The sequence below is a fragment of the Typopeltis vanoorti genome, chromosome 2 (genome assembly GCF_054136105.1).
Source record: "Typopeltis vanoorti isolate ZY-2024b chromosome 2, IOZ_Tvanoo_1.0, whole genome shotgun sequence".
Taxonomy (NCBI): domain Eukaryota; kingdom Metazoa; phylum Arthropoda; class Arachnida; order Uropygi; family Thelyphonidae; genus Typopeltis; species Typopeltis vanoorti.
The window spans coordinates 173,279,289-173,299,427 of record NC_143550.1 but is presented as its reverse complement, the minus strand read 5'-3'; the positions used below and the strand labels follow the sequence as shown (position 1 = coordinate 173,299,427).

The 20,139-nt window shown below is 37.5% G+C and overlaps 1 protein-coding gene across 1 annotated transcript in view; it reads right to left on the bottom strand.

Annotated features, from left to right (window-relative positions):
* Positions 1-20,139, bottom strand: part of LOC150109672 (neurobeachin-like protein 1) — a 1,254,229-nt gene that overhangs the window by 23,748 nt on the left and 1,210,342 nt on the right. Inside the window, exon 56 of the mRNA XM_090413954.1 lies at positions 1,121-1,285. Coding sequence (XP_090270080.1) covers positions 1,121-1,285 — 165 coding nt within the window. The remainder of the gene's footprint in view (positions 1-1,120; positions 1,286-20,139) is intronic.

Genomic DNA, 20,139 nt, shown 5'->3' with positions numbered 1-20,139 from the left:
TTATCTTCACTGTTATTCATTATCTATATGGATTACATTATGCAAAAAAATTGTAATTAAATCTGATATCAAAATTGGCAATTTAATCTTAGCTCTTTACTTTATGCAGATAATGTTATACTTCTGAATAAATCCAGTACAAGTCTGCAAGATTCCCTGGCTAAATGGAATAACTGTTGTAATAAATTTGATATGAAAATCAGCAATAAAAAGACAAAGACAATGAAAATAGACAGAAATAGTGAAAACCTCAATGTATTCAGAATTGGGAACTTATAGAACAAGTAAAACATTTCAGCTATTTAGGCACAATTTTTAGTGAAGGCAACAATTTAAATATGGAAATCGGCAACAAAATTGGCAAAGTTAGGATGATAAGAAGTCAGCTGAGTAAATTTATATGGAATAAGAAAGAAATTAGTTAAAACATTAAATTAGATGTATATATACAAGACAGTGCTGAAAACAATTTAACTTGTGGATCTGAGAGTTGTATTAGAAATAAAATACTTGATCAAAAACTGGAGTTGCAGAGAGTTCTGAGAAAGACTGGGGGAGAGCGAACAGAGCATCAATGCTAGTATCATATTAAAAATGAGGATATTAGGAAAGAACTTGCCATTTCTAGCATTCAGGAATGTGTTAGCAGAGCTAATCACAGGTGGTATGGTAACTTAAATAGAATGGGAGAGGAAAGATTAGCAAAACAAGTGTTCTTTGTCAGGTTGGCAGGAAAAATACCCAGAGGAAGATGTAGGTGGATTGATACAGTAAAAAGTGCCTTAGAAGACAGAAACATAGGATCTGATAGCTGATTAATTTGGAGGAATTGATCAGAAGTTAGTAATGATGTAACTTTTTTTCATGTAGCTATCATGACAACCTGTACATTCCCCGTTCCCCACTCCGAGGGTAGCACATGTCAGGAATTTGATGATGATGCTATATGCATATATATGTTAAAACGTTAACAATAAGTTTGGATAAGGAATATAAATTTGTTATATAAACAATTATTATAGTTTTATAGTTTTTTTTTTTCCCCAGAAAATATTACACATATGGAAATCAGTCAAACAGGTCAAAATCAAAACAGAGTTCTGGATACATTTAGGCTTACCTTTTCATCTTGTTTACAATAAAGGGGTTGACAATGCACACAGAGGAATCCCATTTCAGAGAGAGTTACATAGTTTACAGTTTGATTAATGCATTCTATACCAGGAGGTTTCAAGGACTGTATAAAATGACCATCCCTCACTGTGTGAATATTAAAAGTTCCATCCTGCAATGAAATAAAAATACATTGTTACACATAATCATGTTCAACCAATTTTTAAACTTACTTTCTGTATGGAAAAATGAACTATCAGATAATTATATAAATACACATATACCACAGTAAAAATATATATTCTTTATTAAACAAATATTTTGTCTTCCATATTGATGAAATTTTAAAATAAAAGAGTAGTAAAATGTGTGTTACTATAGAATCAGTCTAAACATGCAGTTGCATATATTTGTTATGACAGAAAACTATTGGGACAGGAACACACACACACACACACACACACACACACACACACACACACACACACACACACACACACACACACACACACACACACACACACACACACAATCTACCAATAACTGTATGGACACCCTGTTATTTGAAATATGGAACATTCCATGTTTGTTAATAACATAAAAACCAGTATACAGGTAGTAAGAAGCAGTAATTCATCATAGCAGTTGAATATAGGTGGTATGACAACATGATGTGAACTCAGTGACTTTGAGAGAGGTGTCATCGCAGGCTGTCACATTGGTGGCATGTCCGTACATGTCATTGCTGCTCAATGATGTGATCAACAAATTGAGACGGTCTGTCATTACTAGTGCAGAAAAACACCCTGGCAGTAGATGAAAATCACTGACAGGGACAGGAGGTCATTAAAATAGGTGGCAAGCAAAAGCCAGCTACAATTGGAACAGACCATCTGTGATGAGTTCCCGAGTGCCAGTAACATTATAGTGAGCACTAATACTGTACAAAAAGAACTCCATTTACTGGGTTTCCATAGAAGAGCAGTGGCACACAAGCCAAACATCACAACAATGAACAAGGCAGCTTGTCTGGCCTAGTGCAAAGAGTGTGTGAACTGGACAATTGACCAGTGGAAAATGGTACTCTGGAGTACCATTTTCATGAATCAAGGTTCACCTGTTTCCAGTCTAATGGTAGGGTGTGGGTGTGGAGGCAGCTGGTAAATGCATGTTATCACAGTGTGTTGTACCCACAGTAAAATTTGGTGGTGGAGGAAAAATGGTATGGTGTGCATTCAGCTGGTTTGGAGACCAAAGTGGGACCATTGGTCGTTCTCAGTGGTTGCGTGAAGTCAGATCAGTACCTTGATATTCTGGATAATCAGGTTCTGCCTAAATTGGCATTTTTATGGATCATACCCGTGTTACTATCACGACGACAATGCCCCATGCCACAAAGCTGTAGCTGTTATGGAATGGTATGAAGAGATGGGTGTAAAACGACTGCCCTATCCTGTGCAGAGTCCTGATCTCAATCCCACTGAACACCTGTGGGACAAAGACAAATTAGAGCATCAATTGAGGTTCAGAGCAGCATGCCCTCGATCTGTCACTAAACTCAGTGCTGCTTTGATGGAGGAATGGAGCAAATTCCACCTGATGTCTGCCGCACATTGGTGTAAAGCTTCCCTCAAAGGGTGCAGGAGGCGATCAAAGCGAAAAGTGGGCATACCCGATATTAGGGTTTGCCTGCTGAAGTATCCAGACAATTATTGGTAGATAGTGTATATTTAATAGTGTATATTCCTCTCAGAGAAATTTCAAGAAATGACTGATGGTAACCAGAGGCTAGAATTAAATGAACAAAATGCATCATTAGATATAAATTTGAACGAAATAACAAAAATAGAAATTGCAAAAGCAATAACTCAGGTCAAAACAGGTAAAGCACCAGGAGCAGACAATATACCAGGCGATATACTAAAAGCAAATCCAAAACTTAAAGCAGAGATATTATATCCCTTACTAAATGAGTGGTTAAATGACCCAAAAAAGAAACCTATCTGAATGCAAAAATTGGAGAGGTATAACATTGCTAAGTGTTATAAGTAAAATACTAGCAAGGATGATTCTAGAAAGAATCAAAATAGAAATAGAAAAACAACTAAGACCAGAACAGGCAGCATTTAGAGCCAATAGATCATGCACCGACCACATTGCTACTTTACGAATTATCATAGAACAATCATTGGAATGGCAGGCAAGCTTATATTTAAATTTTATCGATTTAGAACAAGCTTTCAACAGTATAAACAGATAGATCTTCCCTATGGAAATTACTTAGACATTATGGACTCCCAGAAAAAATAATAAGAATAATTAAAAAATGTATGAAGACACTGAAATTAAAGTGGAAATACCCTCTCAGAACCAACTAAAACAAAGAGAGGAATAAGGCAAGGTTGTATACTCTTCCCTGCTTTGTTTTTAATTGTCATAGACTGGGTGATGAGAAAAGTATCTCATGGAAATACAGAATTACAATGGTTACTTCAAAACCAACTCCACGATCTAGATTTAAAAAAAAAAATTTATTATTATTATTATTTCGGATGACTCCAAGGAGTCCTTAGACTCATCAAGGGAGGCCCTAAACATTATGTCCATCACAAATATTCGACATTTACACAGTATCTATCATACTTTGCCTTGAACTCATTCACAGTCATGGCACCCACAACAGACTCTGGCAGCTTATTCAACACCCTTACCAACCACACTCTTGCCCAGTTTCCACAGATGTTCCCTAGTTCTCCCACCACCAGTCCTGTTCTGAAAAATATCCTCTGAATTAATCCTATAGAAACCCTTCAGCAATTTGAATATCTCAATCATATCTCCCCTTTTCAGCCTATCAACCAATTTCTGCAACCCACAAATCTTCAACCTGTTTTCATAAAGATCATTCCATAGACCTGCTATCATCTTGGTCACTTGCCTCTGGATCCTCTCAACCTCCTCCCCATCAAGAAGAAACCTAGGTGACCAGATCTGAGCACAGTAATCAAAATGGGGTCATATCAAGGCTCGATACAGGGGAACAATAACTTGCTTATCTCTGCTCGTCAAAGTATTCTTCAGCATCCAAGTGATTTGATGAGCCGATTTAGCCACTTTTGCGATGTGCCCCCTAAACTTCAACTCCCTATCTACCAACACTCCTAAATCCCTGGTCTCATCAATCTCCTGGAGTACAGTTCCACCAATGCGATATACTGCTGCTAATCTTTTCACCCCAAAATGTATAACCTTACATTTTGCAACATTAAATTGACACCCATTCTCCTTAGCCTAGACCTCCAATCTATCCAAATCATCGTGCAAAATTTTGACATCTTCTGCATTCACTATTGCCCTACCCAACTTAGGATCATCAGTGAACAAATGAATCATTCCTCTCAGATCCTTCCCTATATCGTTAATGAACAAATTAAATAGCAGTGGTCAAAGAACAGAACCCTGTGGCACACCACTAGTAACAGGCCGTCTTTTGGACTCTACTCCTGAGTAAACTACTTTCTGGTATCTATCCATCAACCACCCTCCTATCCATCTCACCAACCCTATATCCATTCCCATATGTTGCAGTTTACAGATTAGACTTCCATGTGGTATCCTGTCAAAGGCCTTAGCCAGGTCCAGCAGTATCACTGTAAACCCATTACCCTTATCCAGTTCAGCTGTCACTGTGTTATAAAACCTGAGCAAGTTACTGAGGCATGAGCTACCCTTCACAAAACCATGCTGTCCCCCATACAGTATCTCATTTTCATCAATCAATTCCTGTATTTTTCCCTTGACTACTTTCTCCAAGACCTTGACAATGACTCCTGATTGCTGATCGGTTGGTAATTTGCAACAGTAGTCTTGGATCCTCCTTGATGAAGTGGAACTATTTTCCCCTCTTTCCACCCCTTTGGGACTAAACCAGACCCAAGACTCAGATTAAACAATAAGGTCAAGGGCACTGACAATTCTTCAGCCGCTTCACGTAAGACCCGTGCTGATATACCATCCAATCCCACAGATGCATTCACATTAAGGTTCTGTAATAGACAATTCACCTGCACTTCATTCGCCACAATTCCCATATAAACTAATGGTTCCTTCATTCCTTCAACATCACCACCTGGATGATATACTCTTGCAAAGTGCTCACTCAGTAATTCCATTATATCGACTGATTCAGTGACCTCCCTACCATCGGCATTCCTTAAAATCATTCTGCCGTGTACAGTTTTTCTTTAACTAGCAGCATTTGAAACAACTGTTTGGGATTCTCTTTAGCTTGGATGGCTAATTTCCTTTCATAATCCATTTTTGCTTTTCTCACCACACTCGTTACTCTTCTGGCCTGCGCTTTATATCATTCATGTGCCTGCAGGTCACCTTTCTCCTTAAATTCCTTCCACAGTTGTTTCTTTTTTTGCAACTCAAGTTTAATGGTGTTATTCATCCATTTAACCTCTACTTGATTTACTATTCGGACACTAGGTATACAGTCAGCCATAACCTCCTGCAAATGCTCCTTGACCACTCCCACGCCCTATCAACATCCAGCCCTTGCAGTTTTACATGACAAGCAATCTCCTAAGCTTGTCATACTTGCCAGCACGGTAATTCCACATGTACCCTGTCTTAATCGAAAATTTCACACATTTAGCCACCTCCCAGGTCAAGACCCTATGATCACACTCACCAATAGGTGGCAACATGGTCATATTCATTACAGTCAAATTCTCAGATGCTATTACTAGATCATGCACTCTCGAACCCCTAGTATTTTCCATTACATGCTGTCTCAGATAGTTATCCCTTAGTAACTGAATAAAATCCAGTTCCTTCCTCACGTGTGTCCTCTCCTCCTTCCAATCAATGTTACCATAGTTGAAATCCTCCATAATAATTACCCTCCTTCTACTCATTTCATCAATTTGCCTATGCATAGTATCTCCACCATCTATTCCATCACCTGGTCTATAGCAGCACCCAACTGTACATTTTGTTCCATTAGTCTCAATCTCATGCCAAATAGCCTCAAATGTGCTCTTTTCACTATCCTGCAATACAACTTCTATTCTCCTTGGTTGCAGTTCATCAGCTATCATCAATAACACTCCTCCCCCCATTTTATTCTCTCTGTCCCTCCTGAACACACTATATCCTACACATTCTATCCCACTAACTATATCATTTCTGTCAGCCATGTTTCACTAATGCCAATAATCTGTGGCCAGGAAGAGCCAACCAAGGCCAAAAATTCTTCCTTCTTGTTCTAATACTTATGGCATTAGTATACATGAAATGCAGATGTCCATTTTTCCCACACCTATCTTGATGCATTATACTAACTATCCCATTCCGATTTCTTGTCCTTCGTACTGGCTCGGGCACATTATAAACATTCTTACACTCAACTGCCTCACTGATGTCTGCATATCCACTTCCTCCCCTCCTTAATAGTTCTAGTTTCCCTGATTTTGCACATCCACTCTTACTTTACTCAGCAACACTTTTTCCAGTCTTCGCACACCAATTCCATTCAGATGTAAGCCATCCATCTTGTACAAATCCTTTCGCCCATCAAACTCACTCCACACATCCACAAACTCCACACCACACCATCTGCATAACCTGCACATAAAGTCATTTGCGGTTATAGTCCTCCTTCTAAACACTTCTCTGTCATACTGCGGCAACAGACTCACTATCCTAACTCTGCCACTCTTTTCTTTAGCTACCTCTAATAATTCCTTCATGTCCTCTCTCATATCAAATTTATCTCCTTTCAAATCTCCTTTCAATTCGTTCCTGCTACGACTATAATTTCTTTCACCCTCTGCTTCTGTGCTCTAATACTCTCACTTACATCCTTAATTTTCACACCTGGTAAGTATGATTTAGTCAAACTCTCATCTATCATTTTGCAGATGATATCTGCTTACTTTCATAGAAGCACCAACATATAGAACAAAAAACAACAACACTTATAGAAATAGCCAAAAAAATTAGTCTTAGGATAAATAAAAATAAAATAATGTTACTTAAATATTTAAATGCGTTTGTACTACGTACTGGGACTACTTGCATTAGCTCACGCTAGTAATTGCTGATACTTTTATAGTTTATTATACTATATTCGGCATGAAACTCTCTGATACCAATCTTTGAGTTTCTTATTCGGTATTAAAACAATGTGAGATTTAATATCCCCTTATTTTAAATAAAACAATGTTGATAAAAATAAGTGGAAAGCAAAATAAACAAATAACAATACAAGAAACACCACTTAAAGAAGTAGAACAGTTTATATACCTTGGCTCAATAGTATCAATTATTATTATTACTCAGGCCTCCATGGAGTCAAAAGACTCATCATGGTAGGTCCTTGGTCCCTCCTAAGAAACACAAAGTCTACCATACCACTCCTTAAACGCATTGACCGTTCTTTCTCTCACCACTCTATCAGGCAATGCATTCCATGGTTCAACCATCCTCCAAGCAAAGAAACCACTCCTCACCCTCTTTCTCACAGTTCCCTTTTGTAACTTCCAGGGATGGATTCTTGTCATGATTCCTTCCTGCTATTCAATCAAGTGAAAGAACTCTCCAGTATCAAACCTGTAACCACCTCTCAACAGTTTAAAAGTCTCAATCATATCACCTCTCCTTCTTCTATCCACCAAACTCTGCAGTCCACACTCCCTCAGCCGATCCTCATAACTAACATTGTACAGTCCTGAAACCATCTTTGTTATCTGCCACTGTACCCTTTCCACAGCTAATTTATCCCCTTCAAATCCTGGGGACCAGATCTGAGAAAAATAGTCAAGTATGGTCTGATCAGAGTCTTATACAATGGAATGATAACCTTTTATCTCTGCAGGTCAGTGTCCTTCTCATTATTGCAATAAAAGGAGGAACTTCTGAATATATAAATAGAAGGAAATAGCTGGCTTATTCAACTTTCAAATAACTTAGAAATATTTGGAAAAACAAGAATTTGTCTATAAAAATTAAAATGAGAATATTTAACTCAAATGTAAAGGCAATACTAATGTATGGATCAGAAACGTGGATATTAAACAAAACAATAGTTAACAATGTCCAGGTCTTCCTAAACAAGTGTTTAAGAATGATACTGGGAATATGTTGGATAAGACAAATAACAAACGAAGAAATATGGCAGAGAACAAACCAGAAACTCATGTTGCAACAGATACACGAAAGGAAATGGAGATGGGGCATGTGTTGAGGAAAGAAGATAAAATAATGATAAAACAGGCTCTAGATTGGAACCCACAGGGTAAAAGAAGACGAGGAAGGCCAAGAAAAACATGAAAAAGAACAATACTGAAAGAAATAACAAATATTAATACAAATTGGAACCAAATAAAAGCAGAAGCAAAAGAATCCGGTGTAAAATGGTGGTGGAAGATCTAAGTGAAGAGGAATAAGCAAGTAAATAAATTTAATACAGTTAATGCTAACAATTTCCCAAACTTCATAGATAGAAAGCAAATCACTATGATTAAAGTTTGGCCGACAAAGTAAGGCTTCAGCACTTTCCTTGAATAAATATCATCATCATCATTATCAAATTCCTGACATTTAGCCACAAGGGGTGTACAGGATATAACAGTACTACATGAAAAATTTACATCATTACTAACTTTCTATCTACAATTTTCCTCAAAATCAGTCTGTTACTTGTCAAGACTCCAACATTATCAGATCTTATGTTTCTATCGTCTAAGGCACTTTGTACTGTATCAATCCACCTATATCTTGGTATCTCTAGGTTGTTTTCCTGCCAACGTGGCAGAGACCACTTCTTTTGCAAATCTTTCCTCGCCCATTCTGTTCAAGTGACCATACCACCTGAGATTAGCTCTGCTAATGCATTCCTGGATGCTGATAAAGTTCTTTCCTAATATCCTTGTTTTTAATATGATATTGCCATTGATGCCATCTGTTCACAATTATAATCTTTCTCAGGACTCTCATATCTTCGGTCAAGTGTTTTACTTCTGACACAGCTCTCAGATCCATAAGTTAAAACTGGTTCGAACACTGTCTTGTATACAGCTAATTTAGTGTTCAGACTAATTTCTCTCTTATTCCATATGAATTATTCAATTGACTTCCTACCATACCAGCTTTGTTGATTCTGTTGTCTATTTCCATATTTAATTTACCATCTTCACTAAAAATTGTACCTAAGTAGCTGAAATGTTTTACTTGTTCCACAGGTTCTCCATTCACAACACAGTTGACATTTTCACTGAGTCTGCCTATTTTCATTGTCTTTGTCTTTTTATTGCTGACCTTCATACCATATCTATTACAACAGTTATTCAATTTAGTCAGGGAATCTTGCAAACTTGTAGCAGATTTATTTAGAAGTATAACATTGTCCGCATAAAGCAAAGAGCTGACATTAACATCTCCAATTCTGATGTCATGTTTAATACCACTTTCCTTCATAATGTGATCCACATAGATAATGAATAACAGAGGGGATAATGTACATCCTTGTCTCACACAAGATTTAACATTAAACCATCTTCCTGAACTTCCTTCAATTCTAACTGCTGACTTGCAACTCAAACAAAGACTAAGTATTGCTTGATATAATGCCCCACTGACACCATATAACTGTAGTGTATTGAATAGCTTCTCTCTTGGCACCTTGTCATATGCCTTTTCCAGATTGACAAAACTTAAATATATTTCTTTGTTATATTCCCATGATTTCTCCGCTATTTGTCATAAAGTGAAGATCTGATCCTGACAGCCTCTATTTGATCTGAATCCAGCTTGTTCTTCACCAAGCTTTTCTTCCACAATTCTTCTCAACCGTTTCTCAAGTATACTGGCATAAATCTTGCCTGGAACACTCAGTAGGGAAATACCTCTGTAATTCTCACATTCAGTTTTATTTCCCTTTTTATATATGGGTACTATTAGAGCTCTACTCCAATCATCAGGAATTCGTCCCTCTATCCATACCTTCTGAACTATGCAATGCAGCCACTGTAAGACTTTTATACCACAATACTTCAGCATTTCTGGACAAATATTATCTACTCCTGCTGCCTTTCCACATTTCAAGCCTTTGATGGCTTTTTCTACTTCAAGTATGGATATGTATTCCTGACTGTATGCCTGTTAAGTGTTTACCACTGTGCTATCGTTGCTTGTTTCATTTAGCAATTTTTCGAAGTAATTACTCCATACTTCAAGGATATCTTTTTCTCCCATTTTCATGTCACCTTTATCATCTCTAACTCCTTTTACAGCACTCTTTCCTCCATTTCTAAGCTTCTTCGACAACCTCCAGAATATTTTGCCACCTTCTTGATATTTATTTTCTATGTTCTTGCCAAAGTCTTCCCATGACTTTTGTTTAGCTAGTTTTACACAGTGTTTAGCTTTCTTATATTTATCTCTGTATTCTCTAAGAGCACAAGCTGACTTATATGCCAGTTGATATGCTTCCTTCTTTTCCTTCACTGCCTCTTTAACTTCCTGTGTCCTCCATGGAGTTCTGATTTTTCTATCCTTGTAGACAACTCCACCACATGCCTCTCTGGCTGATTCAATCAGGGTTTTCTTCAAGGTTTGCCACTGAATCTCCAAGGTTTGGTTCTTGTTCTGAAACTATTACATTTTTTCTTCAATAATCTTTGTGTATTTTAGTCTACAGTTCACATTTGAGAGCTGCTCAACTTTTATTCGCTTTAAAACTTTCTTACATGTCATTCTTTTCAATATGAAATTCAGTTTTATCCTGCTCAAGACTAAATAGTGATCACTTCCAATTTCAAATTCTCTGTACACTCGGGTGTCCTGCACCAGGGAGAAAACGTTCAACAATAACGTAGTCAATGAGACTTTTCTTATTCCTTGTCTCTTCTCTCCATGTGAATTTGTGCACATTTTTTATGTTGGAACATGGTGTTAGTAATAACCAGTCCATCTCCTGAGCAGAAATCCAACAGGTATTTGCCATTATTATTAGCTTTGCTCTTTTCTCCAAATTTTCCCAAAATATTTTTGTATGTCTGACAATCATTTCCTACTCTGCTATTTAGATCCCCAACAAGAACCAACCTTTTTCTTTTTCCCTGTGTCAGTAGCTTTCTCTAGAGCCTCAAAAAATTCCTCCACTTCTACCTTAGTATAGCCTTCTGTGGGACCATAGGCACAAATAACTCTCATTATCAAGTTCCCCATTCTGATATTTGCCTACATCACTCTACTTGAGACTGCCTGCCATTCAAGAAGATTAGCCTCGTATTTTGTGTTGAATACTATAGCTACTCCTTCTTTTCCTTGATTGTTATTGCCTGAATATAACATTTTGTATTTATTGCTCAGAAAGATCTCACCAGTTTTTGTCTTTTTTGTTTCTGTCACCACTATTATGTCGGTCTCTGGTACTTATCAAATTCCTCAGCTCCATTTCTTTGCCATTCAGGCTTCTTATGTTGATAGTGGCGATCTTTAACTCTGGTGATGGTGAGTTGGGATGTGCTTTCAGATTTGTTCCAGTAGCTGACTTATCGCTGTTCGCCCTGTTCCCTGGCGAAAACAATGGGGGCCTTGTTTAACCAGGCAACGCCCCAGCCGGCATGAAATTTTGTCATGTTGTACATCATTTTGTATATTGGTTTAAGCCAATAAGAATACAATTTGGTCGGCAAAATTCGAAATTGCCAGCCCATCCTCGTTCGTTCAGTATCCAGGTAGATACCCAACAGGGTGCACCACGAGAAGGTGAGGATTTGACATTACATCAAAAGCCGTGGTCGGTTCTCCGCATTCCTTTAAAGGCTATGTGGAGGTCTCCTCTCAGTTATACAGCTTTGACCCTTAACACCCCTTGAATAAATTTTCATATTTATAAAGAAATCTATTATTATTATTATTATTCGTGACACCTCCAAGGAGTCCGAAGACTCATCGCGGGAAGGCACCTACTATACAACTGTCTCCACCACTACACCGAACCTCTACCAATCATCTCCATCAACGGCATCTACCGCATACCACAACAACTAGTATTTTTTGTCTGTAAATTGCGTGTGTTAAAAGTTGATTATTATTCTACTGGATCCCATGGCCAGCGTTGTCAATTCCATGCTGAGCTTGGCCAGATGTATGAGATTTCATAGGCGAGATATGGCTCTGATGTTCTGAGATACATTTCTTGACTGATCTGCCTGTTTGACTATAATCAGGAAAGTTTGGGAAACTGTTATTATTGAGTGTATTAAATATATATATTTTTAAATATTTATTACACACCTATCCCAACAGTGTTTTATCCTAACTAACATGTGACTGCATGATTAGATTGATTCTGTTGCAATGTACTGGTCTTTTGTTTTCAACAAATTACTAGTGAGAAAGCAAGCAATAGGTATCACTGATGATGTTTGATAATATATAAGCCAAAAAGAAGAAAGTGTATCAAAAGTTCAGGGAAGTAAATCAGCTTGTGATCTTAGAGAATACACAGAAAAATGTAAGGAAAAAACTAGCTAAACAAAAGTCACAGGAGGATTTTGGTAACAACATAGAAAATAAACATAATTTAGAAATGGAGGAAAGAATACTGCAATCAAAGTGACATGAAAACTGAATATAAAGATATTCTAGAAATCTGGAGTAAATACTTTGAAAGACTGCCAAATGAAACAAACAGTGACAATATGCTGGTAGAAAACACGTGACAGAAAAGCAAAACTTGAAGCAGAAAAAATATCAAAAACTTGATGTGGAAAGGCAGCTGGAGTAGATGATATTTGACTATAAATGCTCAAATATGGAAGTATAAAAGTTTTACAGTGGCTGAACTGCATACAGGCATATCCTGGTCATATGACAAGTTAGGTTCCAGACCAGTGTTGTATAGTGAATTTCATCATATAGCAGATCACTATCTTTTTTCCCACTTGTAGATGCATGCAATGGTTTAATAATGTTTTTAAGCAGTCATGTATATGCATGAAAGACATAAACAAAACATTTATTTATATCAGATATGCAACATTAAAATTTATGCAAACAAAAAAGATATTCTGAATAATCTGGCTTAAGGTAATATGCCAAACAGTTTGGTCACGAATCTACAACATTAGACATTTTTCCATTTCAGCAATAAGACTGTCACATTTCTAGATTACTACAGTGATAACAAGTGTAGTGCTTCAATTAGAACTTTAGGTAAGTTTTTAACAACTGTACCAAGAGTAGCACAAAGTAGGTTTAGTCAATCTCAGTGTTTGATACACATCACTAAATTTAATCATTTTAATCTTAGCATGTAAGTAATAGATTTATGGGTCTTCTTTTCACTGGAAGCAACAGCACCCTTACTTTGAATTTTATCTGCCATTATTAACAACAATCAAATAAAATAAAAGTTGTAAACAGTTTATAATTCACAGTGAAACATCAAAGCACAAAGAGATGTCATGAACAACAATGTTGTGAACCGACAGTTCATGAAAATTGTGCAGCAATTGATTCATGACAGCATCATATAAATGGACATTGTTCATTACTGAAAAGTGTTGTATGAACAAATGAGTGCAGCATTGTAGAAAGAGGCACTGGTCATAATTATAAAGTGTTGTATGAATGGATCATCATAAGTAGAGGTATTACTGTAATTTAGAAGGACTCGACAGAGGAATGAATTCTGAATGACTTCAGTAGAGCTTTCTCATAGTAACCAACTGTAAAAAGAGAAATAAAACTGAATGTGAGAATTACAGAGAAATTGTCCTAATGAGTGTTCCTGTAAGCTTTATGCAAGCACACTAAAGAAACAGCCAAGAAAAATTGTGGAAGGGAATCTTGGAGAAGAACAAGCTGGATTCAGACCAAATGGAGGTTGTCTGGATCAAATTTTCACTTTAAGACAAACAGCTAAGAAATCATTGTAATATAACAAGGATGTTTTGTAGATCGATCTGGAAAAAACATATGGCAAGGTGCCAGGAGAAAAGCTGTTCAAAATGCACCATTATATGGTTTAAATGGGACATTATATCAAGCAATGCTTACCTATATTTGAGTTTTAAGTCAGCAGTTAGAATTGATGGATCATATTATGAAAGAAAATGGTATTAAATCTGATATCAAAATTGGCAATGTTAATATTGGCTTTTAACTTTATGTAGATAATGTTATACTTCTAAATAAATTCAGAGCAAGTCTGCAGGATTCCCTGACCAATTTGAATAACTGCTGTAATAATTTTGGTATGAAAATCAGCATAACACATCTCCTTGCGGATATGTATAATGTTATGCATTAATGGAAGGGCCACTATCCAAACTTTCGACCTTTATTGAGGTCTCTTCAGTGAGAGCCAGGCCCAAGTGGAGATACCAGGCAGAAGCATTAGCAAGGTCATCTCTACCTATAGGAGTTGCCAAATGGTGTGCCACCTTTTTTATTAAATTACTCTGGATTTAGAGAAAGACGTTGAAAGTTTATTTTCCACTTGGTTGGACTATAATAAATTTAGTTTAATCCTTTATCCAAGTGTGAGCAAACAAAGTTTGCACCTGAAAGTATCTTCAGGACTAGGGTAAGGTGGTTTGCTCACACTTGGATATAGGATTAAACTAAATTTATTATAGTTCAACCAAGTGAAAAATAAACTTTCAACATCTTTCTCTAAATCCAGAGTAATTTAATAAAAAGGTGGCACACCGTTTGGCAGCTTCTATAGGAGGAGATGACCTTGCTAATGCTTCTGCCTGGTATCTCCACTTGGGCCTGGCTCCCACTGAAGAGACCTCAATAAAGGTCGAAACTAGTCTGGGTAGTGGCCCTTTCATTAATGCATAACATTATACATATCCGCAAAGAGATGTGTTTTGCATTATGGGAGATACTGAGATAGGAGTAATGTTAGCTTGCTCTACCTTTGCAATGAGTTTCCCGGTGTTGTACCACCTTACCCCAGTCCGGAAGATACTTTCAGGTGCAAACTTTGTTTGCTCACACTTGGATAAAGGAGATTAAACTAAATTTATTATAGTCCAACCAACTGAAATATAAACTTTCAACAAAGACAATGAAAATATGCAGAAGCATTGAAAATATCAACTGCATACTACAGAAAATCTACAGAACAAGTAAAACAGTTCATTTACAGTATTTAGACACAATTTCTAGTGAAGATGGCAAATAAAATATGGTAGGAAATCAACTGAATAAATTTTTATTGAATAAGAGAGAAATCAGTCAACCACCCTTCCCTCTAAAGTAGCTGTATACAAAACAGTATTGAAACCAAATTTCAACTTATGATGAAAGATGGGTTAAAAATAAAACACTTGATCAAAGATGGAGATCACAGATAGGAGAGCTCTGAGAAAGATTAGGGGGTGAAGAGATGGCATCAGTGGCAGTATCACATCAAAAATGAGGATATTAGTTAGGAACCGTATACCACATTGGACAGATGAGGGTAATGTTATCTGTGAGAGTCAACATGGATTTGTGAAGGGCGTTCTTGTTTTAGTAATATGCTAGCCTTTTATAATAATTTATATACTTATGTGTATCAATCCTCTTCCTATCCATTAGATTCTGAAAATTACATCTCCTCAACTTCTCTTCATACTTAATATTACAGACCTTAGTCAACTGCCTCTGGACCCTTTCAAACATGCTCTTCATTCTTTAGGAAACTGACCAAATCTGTGCACGGTAGTCTATATGTTGCCTAATCTAGACCTCATGTAATGGAACCAGATTAGTGAGGGACAGTATACAGCACTGGGCAGATGAGGGTAATGTTATCTGTCAGAGTCAACATGGGTTTGTTAAGGGGTGCTCTTGTTTTAGTAATATGCTAGCCTTTTATAATAAAGTTACAAGAGCATTAGATGAGGGAAAGGCATACTGTCATTTTCTTGGATTTAGCGAAGGCATTTGACAGGGTGCCACATGATAAGCTGATATTTAAGTTGCAGCACATGGGTTTGGATGTCAAGTTGGTCAACTGGATTCAGGATTGGCTGTCCAATAGGTATCAGAGAGTTGTGTATGGTGGGGCAGTATTAAGGAGTCAGAAGGTTACAAGTGGAGTCCTACAGGGCTCAGTACTGGGACCTATATTGTTTAACCATTATATCAATGACATTGTCAGTGGATAGCAGGGGGTTATTCAGTTGATTGCAGATGATGTGAAGAGTTATTAGTAATAGTGCAGATATGATAGCCCTGCAAGGGGATTTGAATAAACTAGACAGATGGGTAAATGAATGGAGTGTCGGTTTAATGCAGCAAAATGTAAGGTGTTGAGGTTTGGGACACTTCATATACTCTTATTGGAGGAGTTGTACTGGAGGAAGTAAGGGAGACAAGAGATCTGGGGTTGATGATTGATAGAAACCTGAAATTCAGGGGACATATCGTTTGGTTCCCAGGATTTGAAGGGGATAGGTTAACTGTGGAAAGGGTACAAAAGCGGATAACAAAGATATGGTTTCAGGACTCTACAATGTTAGTTATGAGGATCGGCTGAAGGAATGTGGACTGCAGAGTTTGGTGGATAGAAGGAGAGGTGATATGATTGAGATTTTTAAACTGTTGAGAGGTGGTTACAGGGTTGACACTGGGGAGTTCTTTTGCTTGGTTGAACAGCAGGAAGGAGTCATGACAAGGGGCCATCCCTGGAGTTACGAAAGGAAGCTGTGAGCAAGAGGGTGAGGAGTGGTTTCTTTGCATGGAGGGTGGTTGAACCATGGAATGCATTGCCTGATAGAGTGGTGAGAGCGAGAATGGTCAATGAGTTCAAAGAGTGGTAATGATAGACTTTGTGTTTCCTAGGAGGGACCTCCAATGACCCATCCATTTGATGAGTCGTGATAGATTGTGTTTCCTAGGAAGGACCTCCCACTACGAGTCTTTTGACTCCAGAGGCCTGAATAATAATAATAATAATTTTACAAGTCAGTCCTCTGTGTCCTTGCCAGAATTCATTGTGTTGTCCTCACAATTTTGGCAATGTGTCCACTAAATTTTTAGATCCTTATCCACCATCACCTCAAGATCTCTTATTATCTCCATCTCCTCCAATATAGTCCCATCAAGTGTAAACACTACATCTTATCTTGTTTTCCAAATATTTAAACTTTATACTTTGCAACATTGAATTGGTATCCTCATTCCTGTATTCATTCACTCATATATTATTTTTTATTTTCTCAGGTGTCTTCTGGAACAAAAACACATCACAGGAGGTCCATTTTAACTATTTTTTACACAATGTTTATCATACCTAACAATACTCATTCATTCGTGATGCAATCACAGCTGCCTCCCTCTGATAAAAAATTCTATCAATTTCCTGATGCAAAAAATCTAGTTCTAACCATGCTTTTGTTCTCTCCCTTTATGCCACATGCTTAAAAAAAAAAGTCTTCTATGTCAAACCTATAAAACTCTTTAATAACATATATTTAAAAAAAAAAAAAAAATCAGCTAACGCCTTTTTATTCCCGTATACGGGGAGTAGGCGAGGCCATTTAGCCCTATCTAACTTGGAGACTGAGTGGGCAGTTCAATCTCCACTGGTACCAATCAGAGATAGATGGCCCAAGGCTATGACTAATTAAGCAGTACACAGTGAAGAGAGACGATGCAAATGTGCTGCCATCTTGTGGTCCCTAACCCTAACACAATATATTTAATGTCTGAAATAATGTGGGTTCGACGGTCAATTTTCTTGAGTTTACGGGACGAAAAACCCGAGTTTCCGGGAGAAAAAAACCGCTTGCCCGTGCCAGAGATTGACTAACTTGGGAACCGGTCGAAAAAAGGCTTAGAAAAATTTCCTCTAGTCGCCGACTAGACTCGAAACCAAGTCTTCCTTTGTGCGGCCAAGCGCCGTGGTGTGCAAACACCACATCCACTGAGCTACACAGGCAAATATAATAACTTATATATATATATTCCTATTATGTAACCTCTATTTCAATAATTGACTAGGCTTTTAAGCCTAAGGACCTCCAATTTATCCTTATGGAAAGCAGTCTATAGACCTGCCACAATATTAGTAACTCAGCTTTAGATCTTTTCCACCACTTTCTCACCATATGAAGTCCAAGCAATCAACCAGATCTTCATTACAGTAGTCCATATGTGATGTTTTTAAAGGGGAATAATAACTTTCCTATGCTGCTTTTCAGTGCATTCTTCAACAACCAAATAACCCGATGTGCTGTTTTGGCCATTTTTGCAATATGACTTGTCAACTTCAACTCCCTGCATCATCAATTTCCTGCAGTTCTTCCATCAATAGAGTATACAGCTTGTGATCTTTTCATCCCATTGTGCACAACCCTACACTTGACCACTCTAAAATGGCAACCATTTTACTTTTTTCCATACTGCCTGCCTATTTATACAATCCTGCAGGATCTCTACATCATCTTTATTGACTATTACTCCTCCTAGCATTGTAACATTGGTAAACAATTGAATATTTCACCTTAAATCATTTCTTATATTACTGATGCACAAATTAAACAGCAGTAGACCAAGTACTGAGCATGCAGTACACTACTAGTCACCTGAATTTCTGGATTCAATTCCCCCACATACTATTTTTGATATCTATCTATCAGCCACCTCTTATCCAAATCATCATCTTTATATTTGTTTGACGAAATCGTACCAGCCAGGTGCGAACATAAAGGACGTCAGCGAATCTATTTGAATGCAAAAACAGAGAGTAAAAGAGATGATAATCGTGGCAGGAACAAATGATTTGAAAGAAGACAAAATGGAAATGATAGAGGATGTGAGGGAATTACTTGAGGTAGCAAAAGAGAAGAGTGAGAGAGTTAGGATGGTGAGTATTTTGCCACGGTATGACAGTGAAGTGTTTAGAAGGAGGGCCATAATTGGCAATGACTTTATGCATGGGTTATGCATGGAGAGTGGTGTGGAATTTGTGGATGTGTGGAGTAAGTTCGATGGGTGAAAGGATTTGTACAAGATGGATGGCTTACATTTGATTGGAATTGGTGTGCGAAGACTGGAAAAAGTGTTGCTGAGTAAAGTGGAAATGGATGTACAGACTCAGGGAAACTAGATTTATTAAGGGGGGGGGGGAGTAGATATGCAGACTTTAGGGAGGAAGTTGAGTGTATGAATGATTATAATATGCCCGAGCAAGTACGAAGGACAACAGATCAGAATGGAATAGTTAGTATAAGGCATCAAAGTAGGGATGGGACTAATGGGTTTCTGCAATTCATGTACACTAATGGCAGGAGTATTAGGAACAAGAAGGAAGAGTTTTTGGCCTTGGTTGGCACTTCCAGGCCACAGGTTGTTGGTATTAGTGAAACATGGCTGACAGAAGATGATAAAGCTAGTGGGATTGAATGCGACGGGTATAGTGTGTTCAGGAGTGACGGGGAGGATAAAAAGGGGGAGGAGTGTTATTGATGATAGCTGATGAGTTGCAGCCAAGGAGTATAGAAGTTGAACTGCAGGACAGAGAAAAGAGCACATTTGAGGCTATTTGATGTGAGATAGAGTCTAGCAGAACAAAATATACAATTGGGTGTTGCTATAGACCAGGTGATGGAATAGATGATGGGGATAGTATGCATAGGCAAATAGAAGAGATGAGTGGAAGGAGGGTAATTATTATGGGTGATTTCAATTATGGTAACACTGACTGGAAAGAGGAGAGAGCACATGGGAGGAAGGAATTGGATTTTATGCAGTTATTAAGGGACAACTATCTGCGACAGCATGTAGTGGAAAATACTAGGGAGAAGAGAGTGCTTGACCTAGTAATTGCATCTGAGAATGTGGCTGTAACAAACATGACCATGTTGCCACCAATTGGTGAGAGTGATCATAAGGTCATTTCCAAATTTTCTCTAACATGTTTGAATTCTCTAAGCCATTTGTATCATAGATTTTATATCATTATCTGCTCTTCCCAATTTATTTATTATTGATCCTAGATAA